At 36.8% G+C, this 15,969-nt stretch overlaps 1 protein-coding gene across 6 annotated transcripts in view; it reads right to left on the reverse strand.

Moving 5' to 3' along the window:
- The window catches only part of HBS1L (HBS1 like translational GTPase), an 85,240-nt gene that overhangs the window by 28,687 nt on the left and 40,584 nt on the right, over positions 1-15,969 (reverse strand). For 5 of the 6 annotated variants that reach the window (XR_009738554.1, XR_009738555.1, XM_061428046.1 and 2 more), the window contains one exon: positions 1,340-1,448. Coding sequence is in view for 4 of the 6 variants with exons in the window: in XM_061428046.1 (XP_061284030.1) it covers positions 1,340-1,448 (109 nt within the window). In the remaining 2 variants the exon portion in view is untranslated. The remainder of the gene's footprint in view (positions 1-1,339; positions 1,449-15,969) is intronic. The other variant, XM_061428047.1, reaches the window with a different exon arrangement.

A 15,969-nucleotide genomic window follows, 5' to 3' on the forward strand; every position in this document is an offset into this window, starting at 1 on the left:
TTAACATTAATGGTCCCTGTCCTCATGAAGCATATAGTCTTATAAATTCTGAAAAGCATTATACTTATAAAGCATAAAGGTAGTATTCTAAGAATTACTACTTGAATTAAGCATTTTTTCTTGATCATTAATTACTATATTAATAATTTCAATTAACAATAATTTAACAATAATTTTAATTAATTATTGAGTATTACTGTTATAAATACTCACAAACATAACTATGTATTTACTTCTAATATATAGTACCCCATGGGCTGTAATATATACACAAATATACATAGACAAATCTAGAATCAGGCCCATTTTCTCATTCTCTTTTCTTTGTACTAGGCTCATTTGCATGTTGCTTTCTAAGCCTCTAAAACCTTTTGCATAAGATTTTAAAATCCTTAGAACAAGGCACTGCATAGTCTATTTACTTTTTCCTTGCTCAATGGAAATAATTCCATAATAGGATTAAATGGCACTTAAGACAGGAGAATAAAAAGGTATTTATGATTCTGACAACCCAAATATTTTATTTATAAAATAAAAAATAAAAATAAATAAAATGAACAAAATAATCATTAACATTCATCCCAACACTCATGGATATTTCTATTAATTTACATAAAGAAATGCTATAAAGGAGAAAATAATGGCTGCTGAGTTTGTATTTCCTGAAATTGAAAAAAATATATATTGTTTACATTTGATAAGTACTTCTTGTCTAACTGGTAGACAAAATATATATAATTAAAGTTATGACTCTGCTGTTATGTCTCAAGTAACCCACTTTCCTCATCCATAGAAACTCTTGACAGAATTCTAAAGATTATGAAAAGAAAGAATAAATGAGTAATACCTACGTATGACTTATTATCGTTTCTCATTAGATATCTGCGAGTCTAGGAATGCTTTATTTTATATTTTGTCTTTGTTATACCGATCCATGTTATTCAGTATCAAAGTCTAAAAGAGTTTAATGATAATAGTAAAAAAATTTAATTAATGATTGCATGATTCACCAGCTACATTTAATTCCCAAACACTGCTTGTTTATGCCATCTAGTGGCATAAGGATGCCCTACCTCACAGTGCTAGATTTCACAAAATCATAGGCTTTTTACATTAAAGTAGCTATAATTTGTATGAGGAAATTGACAATGAGGGCGATTAACATACATATGAGTTCACAATCAAGCCTAATTTCTCATCCCCTTTTCTTTGCATTATGCCATACTGAGGACCTATTGTACTTCAATGATTATATTATGCAAAATTCAAATAGATTCTTATAGTCTAACAAGGGGACAATACTTATTCAAAAAAAAGGAGGAAGGGTTAAAAACCTTACCTGGGCACTTCAAATCCCATAGTTTGCTTCTTTCCAGATACAGTCATCTTAGTAACTTTTGGCACAATTTCAGATTCACTTTGAGATGACTGGGAATCTATTGATTTTCCTAATTAAAGAGTAAAATATAAAAAGCTCATTAATTCAAGTTGATTCCTAGAAACATTTATTGTATATTAAATATGTATTATGACAATTTTCACAGAATCACATCTTTAAACATATTTTTTTCCCTCTAAAAAAATTCAGTGAAATATTAAAATGCTGAAAGAAATTCTTCTGTCACCCTGTTCTGGGAAATCCCCTCTTGTCAGGACTCTTCTACGCTTAACCCTCCACCAAATCTCTTCCTAATTTTGAACTGACTCTTAAGTTTCAATATTAAGAGGTCACAAGGTGGTTTCTGCACTGAGCCTCGTTCTGACATTATACCTAGACCATCTCTTTCTCTCTCCTACCACACCCTTTCACAATACTAAAATTGTTCAGTCAGTTAGCAGATGGTTAAACTATTTTTAATCATGATACCTACAAACTGATGAGCAAGTTGAGAGTCTGCTGAATTGTACTATACACTGCATATATTTTACTTGGTCATAATACTAGACTTAGTAAGATACTTGATTTGTTGTTCAGTCACTCAGTCGTGTCCGACTCTTTGCGACCCCATGGACTGCAGCACGCAAGTATAGATACTTGATATCTATATAGAATACGGGGGAAGAGGTCAAAATTGAAAAATTAAGAACATGAAGGAAGATAAAATTATGAGCTAGGTCAAAGTAAGACTTTTATGCATCTGAACCTTTAAATATATATATATTTAATTCATGGAATTCTTTACAATGAACTTTTGTTATTTTCAGTAAGAGTACCATTAGGATTTTGTCCACATAAAACTATAGAAACTGCACTGCTGCACTAGTAAGTGTATATACATAAATTATGTTTAAAAGTTAGAAAAGGTAAATTAATGTATATAATTCATTCAAAACATTTGTTATCTACCTACTGTATGCCAAGCATTATGCTAGAAATATAATGTTGAACAAAAGCAGACACAATCCTTGTACTGAGAAAGCTTATAGTCTAGTGGAGAAAATGTACTAACTGATCACAAAAATATAAGTAAAATTAAAACTGTCACTAGTGTTATAATCCATATATGATTTGGTGACAAGGCACATGAAAACAAGAGTTAAGATGCAAAAAAAAATGAATAGGAATAAACTACAAAGAAGAACATTTCAAACAGAGAGAGCAGCTTATATATAAAGGCCCTACTGTAGGAGGCACCATGGTCTTCAGAGAGTGAGAGTAGAGGGGAGAGGGAGCAGAGTAAAATGAAGCTAAAGAAGGAGGTGATGGTCAGGCAATGCAGGGCCTTTAAGTCACAGCAAAGATCCCAATGTTCGTCCTAACACAACTGGAAGCCCAGAAAATGATGTAAGAACGTGAGGGGGAAGGGAAATAGAGGAAAAGATAAATGGTCGCTCTCAAAGAAGAAGTCTGGGCTGGAGTATATATTTGTGACTCATCAGCACATAATTAGTTGCTGAAGGCACTGACATAAGTGAGATTACCACAGCAGAGAATACTGAGGAAGAAAACAAGTGCTCTGAGGACAAAGCCATGGAAGAAATGCAACCTTTAATCATTGAAAGAGGACAGTAAGAAAGAGGAAGGACAAGGCCTGCAAAAAGGTGACAGAGGAAGGCTAGGGGAGAATGGTGCCCAAAGCTAAGGGGATTTGGCATCACCAGAGTCTGAGGCTGCTGTTCAATCAAGTGAGACGAATGAAAACATTCACTAGTGACGCAAGCCCCTTAGATAAAGGTCATTAGTAGAGTTAGCAAGAATCATTTGAGAGACATGAGGGGAGGAAATGTTAGAATGGGTTAAAAAGAAAATGAAGGTAAGAAAACAGAAGTAGCTGCAAGTGCATGTCCACTATCTCTTACGCATGATTCCAAAGTCCAAAAGCTCTAAAAAAAAAAAAATCAAGGTTTTTTTTTTTTTTAACTCGTTTGGAAGTAAAACCTGACCTGAAGTGAAGCTTTTTGCAGCCCTTACTTACTCCACTTAAAGTGAAAAGCCACACAGTCCAGTGCAGAAATAACAATGTGATGATCATAGGGTGCTGCCCCAAATCCCATCGGGGTATCACACCACAGGTGTTAATGCTTTCTGAAATCCAAAAACTTCTGATTTCTGAGTCAAATCTGGTCCCAAGGGCTTAGATAAGCAGTTGTGTAGATATATGGACCAATGACTCTTAAAAAAAATCTGACTGGAAACAGGAGGAATGTGGTAGAATGGTAGCAAAAATGTTATATGGGATCATCTGATGGAGAAAGCAAAACTGAGAAGGTCTGGTTCAAAGTATCAAGAAGAAAAAAGATCATGTCAGGTGTTTTAGAATTTCTGACAATGCAGAAAGGGATGGGTCATAAAGCACAGGTAGAAACTGAACTAAAATAGGAGAAAGGCACTCTTACTACAATAGAAACCAGACTGGTATGTTGAGAAGCTAGAAGATGAAAACTCCTAATAGTTAGTTCCTATTTTCTCCATAACATAGCAACTAGTTATCTGGTGAGACTGAGGGTGACTGAGAAAAGTTAAAAGACTAGTGAAGCAAATAAGGCTTTCAATAATTTTTGCACAAAGAATGAGTTGAACACACACCAAAATGGGGGAACTGTTGGACAGTACTGAGATTTACAGTATTTAAAATTGAGATTTGCCCATTTAAGATTTGCAATAATGAATGTGCAGTGGAATCAATCTGCCTGTCCATATGACTTTTTCTAGCAATGTTCAGTCATTCAGGAAGAGGCACAAAGAAGATACTGACTGCGTCATTCAGAGGTAGGTTTCTACTCAACAGATACAAAAAACAAGCAAAGAAAAAAAGGTGGTTGAATGGCAACAAAAGGGGGGAGTTACTGAAATTATAAATCACGAACTCTAAACTGGATTAAACAAAATGATAAAGGAAGAGTGCTAATGCACTGAAAGTTGGGGTCCAAAGGTCAAGAAAAGTTCATGAAAAGAAATACAACGAAGTGGTTGTGGTCAGAATGGGACACGTGGTTTCATGATTTGAAGGGAGAGGAAGCTGAAGGGAGGGAATTCATCAGTGAATTTCTGATGGAAGGTGAAGGTCCCTGGAAATGAGCTGGTCAAGGAACTGCCAAGTTCAGAGCACTGGACTTGTTTTCCCACGTGGATGCACAAGCTATGATCATGAAGAGCTCAGGGCATAAAAGAAAACTGTAAATCAGCTGCCAAAGTCTTAGTGATCAAGGAACAGTAACTATGACATTGTTCAGGAGATGACATCAGTGAAGGCTGGTTAGGGCAAAAGACAGAAGCTTCAAAGGAGCCGGGATTTAAGGGGGGAAAGAGAGTGAAGGAATATGGTTGGAAATGGCAGAAAAGAAAAGAAAGTTGACTTTCTAGACCTTGGAGTTTGAGAGGATATACATGAACACAGGAAAACAGGTTGAGAATTCTGGAGGGGTTTGAGTTCCATGATAAAAGCAGTTTCAAAATTCTAGCAAACTTAGAAAGGGGTGAGTGAATTAAAAGGGAGGAAACTGAGAGCATGATGATGATGATAATGGGGGGGCGGGGGAAGGGGGAATGAGGGAGTGGTGTGTGTAGGTGGGGAGAACACTCTGACTGATAAAGAGGCACAGCAGATTTTGGACTCTGTCAAAATAGAGTAAAAGACTCAGAATACATAAAAATGTCTCAATCCAAGTAAGACAAGGTTAATTCCCACTTCTGCCTTTTTTTTTTCCCTGATTATAAAATACTTATTAAGGTATACTTTAGGGAATATAGTGAATATAAAACTTAAGATAATTAAAACTAATTTTAATACCTTCTATTTTGTGTATAAAAAAAATCCCTTGACTCACTTACACATTTAGTACATTAAAATACTTTAATGGTGACTTTTATAAAAATCAGTTGGCTCATAAAACAAAATGTCTTTAAGCATAAAGACAATATGAACTCATACTATTTCTGGCTGTGCTTAGTCACTCAGTCATGTCCAACTCTTTGCGACCCCATGGACTGTAGCCTGCCAGACTCTTCTATCCATAGGGATTCTCCAGGTAAGAATACTGGAGTGGGTTTCCATTCCCTCCTGCAGGGGATCTTCCCAACCAGGGATCAAATCCAGGTCTCCTGCATTGCACGTAGATTCTTTACTATCTGAGCTACCAGGACTATTTCTAGGAATGCAGTAAATATTTTTCCTTTCTGGCGATTTCTATCTACAGGATATCAAACCTCAAACCAAAGATGCAGTATTTCAAAAATTTGGTTATATAAATGAAAGTCTTATTTAGGGGAAAAAAAAAAAACATGAATCTGAATATCAACCATTAAAGCAATGGTTCATAAACCTTTTTATTTTGGTCAGATACCCCTTTGAAAAAGCTAATGAGAATGGGACACTTTTGACAGAAAAATACACAGCACAGAAAATTCTGCATGCTATTTCAGCGGGTTCAGTAATTCCAACCCTAGAACTCTCCCCTTGAGAACCTTGCTTCCGCCTATTTTGGAAATACGCTAATTCAATTTTATGTTATCCGTAACCGATTAAAGCATATGCTCAATACATTTTCTATTAAGCTGTTATTAACAGCAGTGTGATGTGGTTCCATTTATCCAACCACATTACACAGTTCCCTTCATAACTAGCATCAAGCTGATGACAAGTAAAATCTACTGACACAGGTCAGAAATGAACTAATAACTAAAATAACCAGTCATGGATCAAGAAGAGATACATATATCCATCACATATAAATGTAAAATGTTTACTGTATTCCCTCATCTTCCCCTTGAGGGTTTAAAATTTCAAACCATGAGTTCCTCCCTACTGCTTTTGCAAGTGATCTTAGTTCTCTTCTTCAGGCAATAACCTCAGTTTACTTTCTACCTACCTCTTGCACGTAACACCAGCCACCTCCTAATGCTTAAAGATCTGGGCTCTAGAAGCCATTCTGACTCTTGCTACGTGTGCTCATGTAGGCTCTTCTGCCAGAGGTTGTATATTCTCTTTTACCTTCACAGCAACCATGCAAAGTGAGTATAATTATTCCTACTTTAGAGAAACTAAGGTTCAAAACAGTTGCTTTGTCAAAATTATAGAACCTTGGGCAGTGACACAGCTAGATTAAAAAAAAAAGGATATGTATCACATGGTGATTAAAGAGCTTATACACTATTCTGAGACAATTATAAAAGCTGTGGAGATTAAGTTGTAGAAACAATAAGCAACATTATTCTAAGTATGCATCTGAGTAATTAGGAACAACTTAACAAATGAAATGCGATTTGACTGAACCTGGAAAATAACACAAGAAAAGTCATTTTTAAGTGTTAATGGGGCAAAAGTTCTGAAAAAGAATGGGCAGTGACAAAAGACATTTTTAAAGACTATATAACACTGAAGCTTTGAAGGAAAGAGTTCTTTAAAAAAAAAGATCTTTCATAGATTTATTTTCAAGGGCTATTTTCTCATGCAATAAGTAGAGAGTAAAACAAATAAATATATTAAGTTAGGGAGGATAATTACTGTTTAAAATGGGAAAAGCTAAATTAAGAAGAGGTAAAACAAAAACCATAAAAACATATGTAATAATGATTTCTCCATAAAATATGCTGCCATGTCTCATCTGTTTATAATCCCTTAACTTTCCCCTAGCCATTAATAAGGCATTCTCTTCTTCATTCCTAGGACACTTTAAACTCTATAGGTATCTTCCACCTTGCAGTAATCAATTCTAGTTAGTCTAGCATGGCTAGAAATCTAAGGCTCTGCCACCAGAAAATTTATGAACTTGAGCCTAGACTGAGTCATCAAATACTCCACAGACTGAGTTTATCCCACGGGCAAAATAAGGATATTATTACCTAAACCCTCTGCTGCTGCTGCTGCTGCTAAGTCGCTTCAGTCGTGTCCGACTCTGTGCGACCCCAGAGACAGCAGCTCACCAGGCTCCCCCATCCCTGGGATTCTCCAGGCACGAACACTGGAGTGGGTTGCCATTTCCTTCTCCAATGCATGAAAGTGAAAAGGGAAAGTGAAGTCCCTCAGTCCTGTTCCGACTCTTCGAGACCCCATGGACTGCAGCCTACCAGGCTCCTCCGTCCATGGGATTTTCCAGGCAAGAGCACTGGAGTGGACTGCCATTACCTTCTCCCACCTAAACCCTCTACCTGACAACAATTTTGTAATAAATATTGTATTTGTAAAAGCATACCAACTATTTTAAAATACTGTCAACTAAAAAAAAATTGTCAGATCTTATTCTTTGGAATTATGTCTTCATCGTTCATAGAACATCCTTGCCAGAAAATTTCTACATCAAAAATAACTGCTGAAATTCGTGGTCAATACATATTTACTGTCAAGTATCTTTAGTTTCACTGGATACTGCTGTACCCATTAACCTCTTTTATTTTTTTAAGTGATTTTAGTCAATTGTAAGGTCAGAAAGTGCTGGAATAAACATGTACCTAGTCATAAACAGGAACACAAAAATTATACCTCAACTTGGCTTGAACCTAGTGTTTTTTTTAATTTGCTTAATTGTCTTCCCAGGTGGTGCCATTGGTAAAGAACCCACCTGCCAATGCAGGAGACATAAGAGACCTGGGTTCGATCCCTGGGTCAGCACGATCCCCTGGAGGATTGCATGGCAACTGATTCCAGTGTTCTTGCCTAGAGAACCCCATGGACAGAGAAGCCTGAATGGCTACAGTCCATAGGACTGCAAAGAGTCAGAAACGACTGAAGTGACTTAGCACATAACACATACAAGTCAGTCTAAAGAGTACATTAAAAAAAAAAAAGACATGGTATTACAAAATCCAGTGGGACTACTGTGGGGGAAAACATGCTAAGCTAATGTTCACCTCAAAGAGTAATGTGAGAGAATGACCAATAAAATTTTTTAAAGATGATGATAGTTGACTGGAACTACCAGGTATCAATCATAAAGCTGAAATAATTAAAATGTGGTAATGGCACAAAAACAGCCTGATGAATTAGAATAAAGCACCTGCAAATGAACCAATAGGAATATATTTATGTTCGAGATACATAAAAATAAGAATTAAATGTATGGAAAAATACATAGGAATATATAGGTTACAAGGGGCTTCCCTCATGGCTCAGCAGTAAAGAATCCAGCTGCCAATGCAGGAGACACAGGTTTGATCCCTAGGTCAGTAAGATCCCTTGGAGAAGGAAATGGAAACATGCTCCAGCATTTCTGCCTTGAAAAATCCCATGGATAGTGGAGACTGGTGGACTATAGTCCATGGGGTCACAAGTCAGACATGACTTAAGTAACTCAACAACAAAAATACAGGTTATACACAGTCCTCTAAAAAAGTAGGAATTTAACATATGCAAAGAAATGTTTCAAATCAGCAGGAAAAGAATGGGTTATATCCAATATTGTATTGGGAATACTGGCTATCCATTTGGGAAAAAGACCCTATCATAGGTTTACAGTGTATCATATATAAATTCCTTAATGACTAAAGATATGAACATAAAGAAAATATAAAAATATATTTAATTTTCAGGTAAGGAAGACTGACAAATTTTACATTAAAATTTTAAAATGTTTCCAAAAGATACCACAAGCAAACATAGTGTATGTGAGGAAATACACAGAAGGGGTTAATATACATAAAGAGCTCCTAGAAACCAATAAATGAAAGTGAAAGTGAAGTCGTGTCCGACTCTTTGCGACCCCGTGGACTGTAGCCCACCACGCTCCTCTGTCCATGGGATTTTCCAGGCAAGAGTACTGGAGTGGGTTGCCATTTCCTTCTCCAAAGGATCTTCCCAACCCAGGGATTGAATCCAGGTCTCCCGCATTGTAAGCAAGACACTTTACTGTCTGACCCACCAGACAAACCAATAAATAGACCAGTTCAAAATACACAACTCAAAGAAAGGTGCAGCAGAGGAAATGGAGTAGGGAGGGATGAGCAGAAGGGAGAGGAGGACTGAAAAGAGGAGATGGTAAAAGAAGGGGAGCATACGGTTAAAGGGAGCAGAGGAATAAGTAGGATTTCTACTTTTTTTATTAGCATCCAGCATTGCAAAGGAAAATGGGAAAAGAGCACTATCTGACACCATTGGCAAGAGTACAACCTTTGGCAGGGTTATTTGATAAAAATCAAAAAGTTTACTATATACATTGTATTTCTGGAAATGTGTCCTACAGAAATACGAACGCTACTGTGCAAACAATATATAAACAAGATTATTTACTGTGGTGCTGTTTGTAATGGCAAAATGATTGTAGATGTACCTCAATGAGGAAATGGTTAACAAATTATGATGCATCCAAACAAAGAAAAAATTTGCTTCAGAAAAAATAGTAAACCTACATGTACGGAAAGAAAACCATGAGGCTTTCCGTACAATGGGAAAAGCAACTGCAGTATTATACAGCAAAGATGCTATACCATTGTGCTATTGGCATTAAAATGTCTACAAGAATGTAAATGAACTTTTAAAGTGATTACTTCGAGAGACGACATTAGGAAAGAGGAAGGACTTTTCATCTCAAAATTTATATACATCTATGCTACAATGACTACATATACCTTTTATAATTAAAAATGTTTAAGTGAAAACCATATATATCAAAACATTCAAAACATTAAAAATTCATTTCTATACTATTCTTCAGAGATGCTCTTGATTTCTATTTCATGTTTTAAAACAAAGGTACAAAGTTCACTCAATCAATCATCCAATGATTACTTTATATTCAGAATGCTCCAGTAAGGTTGAAAGTAACATTCTCAAGAGTTTTGTCTTTTCGTGTTAAGTAACCCCTTGTTAGGTTCCAAGGCTTCCTGAGGGCAAGGACTGAATCTTTTGAATTTTTCTATTTCTACAACTGAAGTATTTGATACAATGCATATCACTTATACATGTTTGCTGAATGCTGAAGTGAACAAACAAAATCATTTCCTAGTAAATTCCTAAAAGGAATGAAGGTGAAAACTAAAGGGAATTATAAATGGAACATCTTTGAACGTGGAATCTTTTATTGCTGAAAAAAAAAATCATGGTAAAATCTATCCTACACTCTTAAATTTTCTAAAGCAGGATTTCTCACTCTTAACTACTGACATTTTGGACAGGATATTTTTTTGTTGAAGGTGAAGCGGTGTATTACAGAATGCTTAACAGCATCCCCCAAATGTCTACAGAGCCAAATGTCTGCTGTGGGACAAAATCACCTCCGGTTGAGTACTGCTCTAAAGAGTTACTAGCAAAAGAATTAAATACTTATGATACAGCCAATAACCATCCCATGTCAAAATCCTCCAGTCGACTCTCACTTGAGAGTATAGTAAAGGAGGAAGTCTACCTGCTGCCAGGTAGTCTGGGTTGAATCCAGGCCCTGAAACTTTACTGACTGACTTCAAGTGAATCACTTCACTTCTCTCTGTGCCTAGTTTCCTTGTCTATAAAGTGGTAACAATATTAAAACCTATCTAATAGATTAAGAGAATTTAATGAGTTAACACATGTAAAGGGTTTAGAGCAATACCTGGCATATATTAAGTACTCAATGATTCATACCACACTGAATCTATAGACACAAATTAATCTCTTAACAATCATGTATTAATTCATGACAGAAAGGAGGGAAATGTTGGGTGACTCTCTCTACTAGGTACTAGAATAGAGAGATCAAAGACATGATACTTAGGTGGCGCTAGTGTCAAGAACCTGCCTGTTAATGCAGGCACATGTAAGAGAGGTGAGTATGATCCTTGTGTTGGGAAGATCCCCTGGAGAAGGGCATGGCAGCCCACTCCACTGGGTCCACAGGGTCGCAAAAAGTCGCCGACTGAAGTGACTTAGCATGCACACACGCATAGCCTCAAGAAACTTTATGTCTAACAGAGATACCACACAAACATTATTACAATATGAACTGCTATAAGAGACACAAAGACAATGCATAGGAAAGGTCCTAACCCACTATATTGGAAGAATTAGACAAGTTTCCTTCAAAAGATTCCTAGTGAATCTTGGAGGGAAAAATAAGGAATAGGGACTCAGAACCTGACACAATGCATACGACTGACAGCAGATCAGCATGGTTGGGAAATAAGAGATTAACTGGGTGAGAAGGACAGAAAAACTGGCAACTCATTAAGACCACATGTAATATTTAGGTATTTAACTTGATTTTGAAATATAAGAGCCACTAAAAGAATTTCAACATTGGTAAGACATACCATATTGTGAATTAAAATGAATTGTGGAGGAAAGACTGAGGAAGAGCAGTTAGAAAACTGCTGTACTGACATGCGTAAGAAATTCTATTAACTGACCTAAGAATGATGGAGATGGAGAAAGGGTTATTTAACAGCTATTACAAGATAAAATTAGGGACATTTGCTGCCTGAATGTATGTAAGAAAGTAAGAGAAAGAACAGCTGCCAAATTTTCTAGCAAGGAGAAGTAGATTGCTATTACCAAATAAATATATGACAGAGAACTAAAAGAAGTCTACTAGTCAGGATCTTGCTTCTCTTGGATGGTCTCTTATTCAAGTGCAAAATTAAGAGCAGTCCATTCTAAATGGACTACCTCCTAAATAGACAGATTGCCTATTTCATGTTTTTTTTAAAAACTGCTTAGACACCATCTCAGGTCTTTTTTCCAAGTTAAATTGTATCATGTACGTGGCACTGGAGACACAAAGATGATTAACAGTCTCTGTTTTCAGGTAGCTTTCATTCTAGATGTGATGGACCTGTAAAATGACAAGGCTGACAGAAAATATAAACAAAGAAAAGAGAATACTGCAGGTGATCACAAGTGCTATGACTATAGCTGAGTACCAGAGCACATGAAATAAGAGGGGACAAGCATGAAAGATAATACATTAACAAAATATGGTGATGAATTAAATGTTAGGGAGGCAGAAAATACACGTTAATCCCTATGACTCCAAATTAGATATGAATATAGAACACACTGGATCTGATATTTTCTTTCAAGACAAATAGAAATTGGATAGAAAGCTCAATAATCAAGTTTGCAAAGCCGAATGAGAGCGCTATTAAAACACAAGTAAATTGAGATCTGGGAATGGATGAAATAACTTACAGAAAGTGAAATGAGAAGGTAGTGAAGGTCCAATGAATGTACGCTAATAAAGGGAGAAAAGAAGCACTCACATTCCTTGTACAGTCCTTACATGAACTAAGGTTCATACAATCATGCAAATTTGCTGGTTGTATTATTAGAGATAATTTGGTGCTGTCCATCATTTTATAGGTGAAAACTTAAGTGGATTTCGAAAGATCATATGCCTGATAAATGAATTTTTCTCCAGGATATTTCACAGGCACCCTCTCCTTTCCACCCTGTTTCTGACTGCACATCCTCAGAACTTCATGGAAGTACATTTCCCAAGGTAACCAAATCAGATCTGTTTTGAAGTTAATAAATATACAAAACTTGCTAAGTCAAGCACCTCTGTAAAATCTTAATGCTCTGTCTCAGTTCAGTTCAGTCGCTGTCGTGTCCGACTCTTTGCGACCCCATGAATTTACAGCACGCCAGGCCTCCCTATCCATCACCAACTCTCGGAGTTCACTCAGACCCACATCCATCAAGTCAGTGATGCCATCCAGCCATCTAATCCTCTGTCATCCCCTTCTCCTCCTGCCCCCAATCCCTCCCAGCATCAGAGTCTTTTCCAGTGAGTCAACTCTTCGCATGAGGTGGCCAAAGTACTGGAGTTTCAGCTTTAGCATCATTCCTTCCAAAGAAATCCCAGGGCTGACCTCCTTCAGAATGGACTGGCTGGATCTCCTTGCAGTCCAAGGGACTCTCAAGAGTCTTCTCCAACACCAAAGTTCAAAGGCATCAATTCTTCGGTGCTCAGCTTTCTTCACAGTCCAACTCTCACATCCATACATGACCACAGGAAAAACCATAGTCTTGACTTTTTGTTGGACCTTTGTTGGCAAAGTAATGTCTCTGCTTTTGAATATGCTATCTAGGTTGGTCATAACTTTTCTTCCAAGGAGTAAGCGTCTTTTAATTTCAAGGCTACAGTCACCATCTGCAGTGATTTGGGAGCCCCAAAAAATAAAGTCTGACACTGTTTCCACTGTTTCCCATCTATTTCTCATGAAGTGATGGGACCAGATGCCATGATCTTCATTTTCTAAATGTTGAGCTTTAAGCCAACTTTTTCATTCTTCTCTTTCACCTTCATCAAGAGGCTTTTCAGTTCCTCTTCACTTTCTGCCATAAGGGTGGTGTCATCTGCATATCTGAGGTTATTGATATTTCTCCCAGCAATCTTGATTCCAGCTTGTGCTTCTTCCAGCCCAGTGTTTCTCATGATGTACTCTGCATATAGGTTACATAAGCAGGGTGACAATATACAGCCTTGATGTACTCCTTTTCCTATTTGGAACCAGTCTATTGTTCCATGTCCAGTTCTAACTGTTGCTTCCTGACCTGCATACAAATTTCTCAAGAGGCAGGTCAGGTGGTCTGGTATTCCCATCTCTTTCAGAATTTTCCACAGTTTACTGTGATCCACACAGTCAAAGGTTTGGGCATAGTCAACAAAGCAGAAATAGATGTTTTTCTGGAACTCTCTTGCTTTTTTGATGATCCAGCGGATGTTGGCAATTTGATCTCTGGTTCCTCTGCCTTTTCTAAAACCAGCTTGAACATCTGGAAGTTCACGGTTCACATATTGCTGAAGCCTGGCTTGGAGAATTTTGAGCATTACTAGCATGTGAGATGAGTGCAAATGTGCGGTAGTTTACAATTTTCTGATTTTAGTTGTCTACTTAGATACTTCTGATCATGTTAAATTAGTAATTCTGATTTCATTTAATATTTGCCGTTTCAAAATCTGCTAATATAGAGCCTAGAATTTAAATCTTTCTCAGCTTAACATAGATGTTTCCAATTAGTAGAATTTTAATTTTCAGTGGGAAACTAGAAGGGTACGCTAGCCTGCCTCTAATAACAAACATCTGGATACAATCTTCTTAACCTTTTGCTTATGCTCATTTTAGGTGGGGAATGGGATATTTAGGGTCTAAAACATACATTATAGCATAATGCTATCAAATTTAGGTCACACACAATAATCCCAAATTCTTAAAAATGATAATTCCAGACCAAAGTGATACGACTTGAAATAAAAAACCTTTATTGTAAATCTTCATGTAGCATATATCATTTCTCATCTATCAGTATAAGTATGTGCCTTACCTCTGCAACTAACCTCTGAGCTCCAGAAGGATATTTTTAAATTTCTTTTCCACAAGAGCAAGTCCAGTGGCCTAATATATACTAAGCACTCGAATATTCACCAAGATTACATAATCTTATGTATGGAAAGAAGTAATAGGTTCCCTGACTCAGTGATTCTCAGCTTGCGAGGAGAAGGTAAGTGCAAGCACATTCTTGCCCTCTTCCCCTTTGAAAAGTATTGTCACTGACAGGTACCGATCCTGACAAGAAAGTGGTACATCTCAGGTGTCCTGGGGCAAAAAAAAAGAAAAATTACTGTGAATGACTTGTTTAGTGTAAAACTAATTTTATAGATGAAGAAGTGAGGTTCACAATTTGTCCAGCCCTGGTTAACATTCTTTGCAGATTATATCAATCTACCTTTTGTTGACTGGTTTCAGGTTCATAACTAAAAATGTTTGAAGATGTCTCAAGTCAGGAAATTAGTTCAGATGACCTTTTACTGTTGCCCTCATACAATTTTTAAAAATAACTACTTAGCCTGTTCAGTGAGAATCTCTTCCCCACATATGCCGCTGCTGCTAAGTCGCTTCAGTCATGTCCGACTCTGTGCGACCCCAGAGACGACAGCCCACCAGGCTCCCCCGTCCCTGGGATTCTCCAGGCAAGAACACTGGAGTGGGTTGCCATTTCCTTTTCCAATGCATGAAAGTGAAAAGTGAAAGTGAAGTCGCTCAGTCGTGTTCGACTCTTAGCGACCCCATGGACTGCAGCCTACCAGGCTCCTCCGTCCATGGGATTTTCCAAGCAAGAGTACTGGAGTGGGGTGCCATTGCCTTCTCCACTTCCCCACATATATATATCATTAAACCTCTAAAATGTTTGAACATTTTAATATTATTAACCACATCAAATAGGATACTAGGTAATGAAAAACTGTTCTCTAGGAAGTAATATTCTTAAATTCAATTAAAAACAACCCAGGTTTGTTTGTTTCATATAAAATCTATAACTAAACATGAGAGGTATTACCAGGGACATTTTAAGAAAATAAGCTTATTTATCTGCTGATTGTGTTAAGTAATTTCAAATTTAAACAGGACCTACAAAGATGTGAAAACACTGTAACATTAATTTGTTTTAAAGTTTATAATTTTTAATAAACATTTTAAAAGTATTCTCTGAATCAAACTGGATTAAAAATTGACTCCACTTTTAAAGATGTGTGCAAGTAGGCAGAAAATGAAGACAGGGAAAACACAGCATACAAAATTGTATGTAAACTTGTCTGTACAAACCTTACTAACATAAAGAA

The sequence above is a fragment of the Bos javanicus genome, chromosome 9 (genome assembly GCF_032452875.1).
Source record: "Bos javanicus breed banteng chromosome 9, ARS-OSU_banteng_1.0, whole genome shotgun sequence".
Taxonomy (NCBI): domain Eukaryota; kingdom Metazoa; phylum Chordata; class Mammalia; order Artiodactyla; family Bovidae; genus Bos; species Bos javanicus.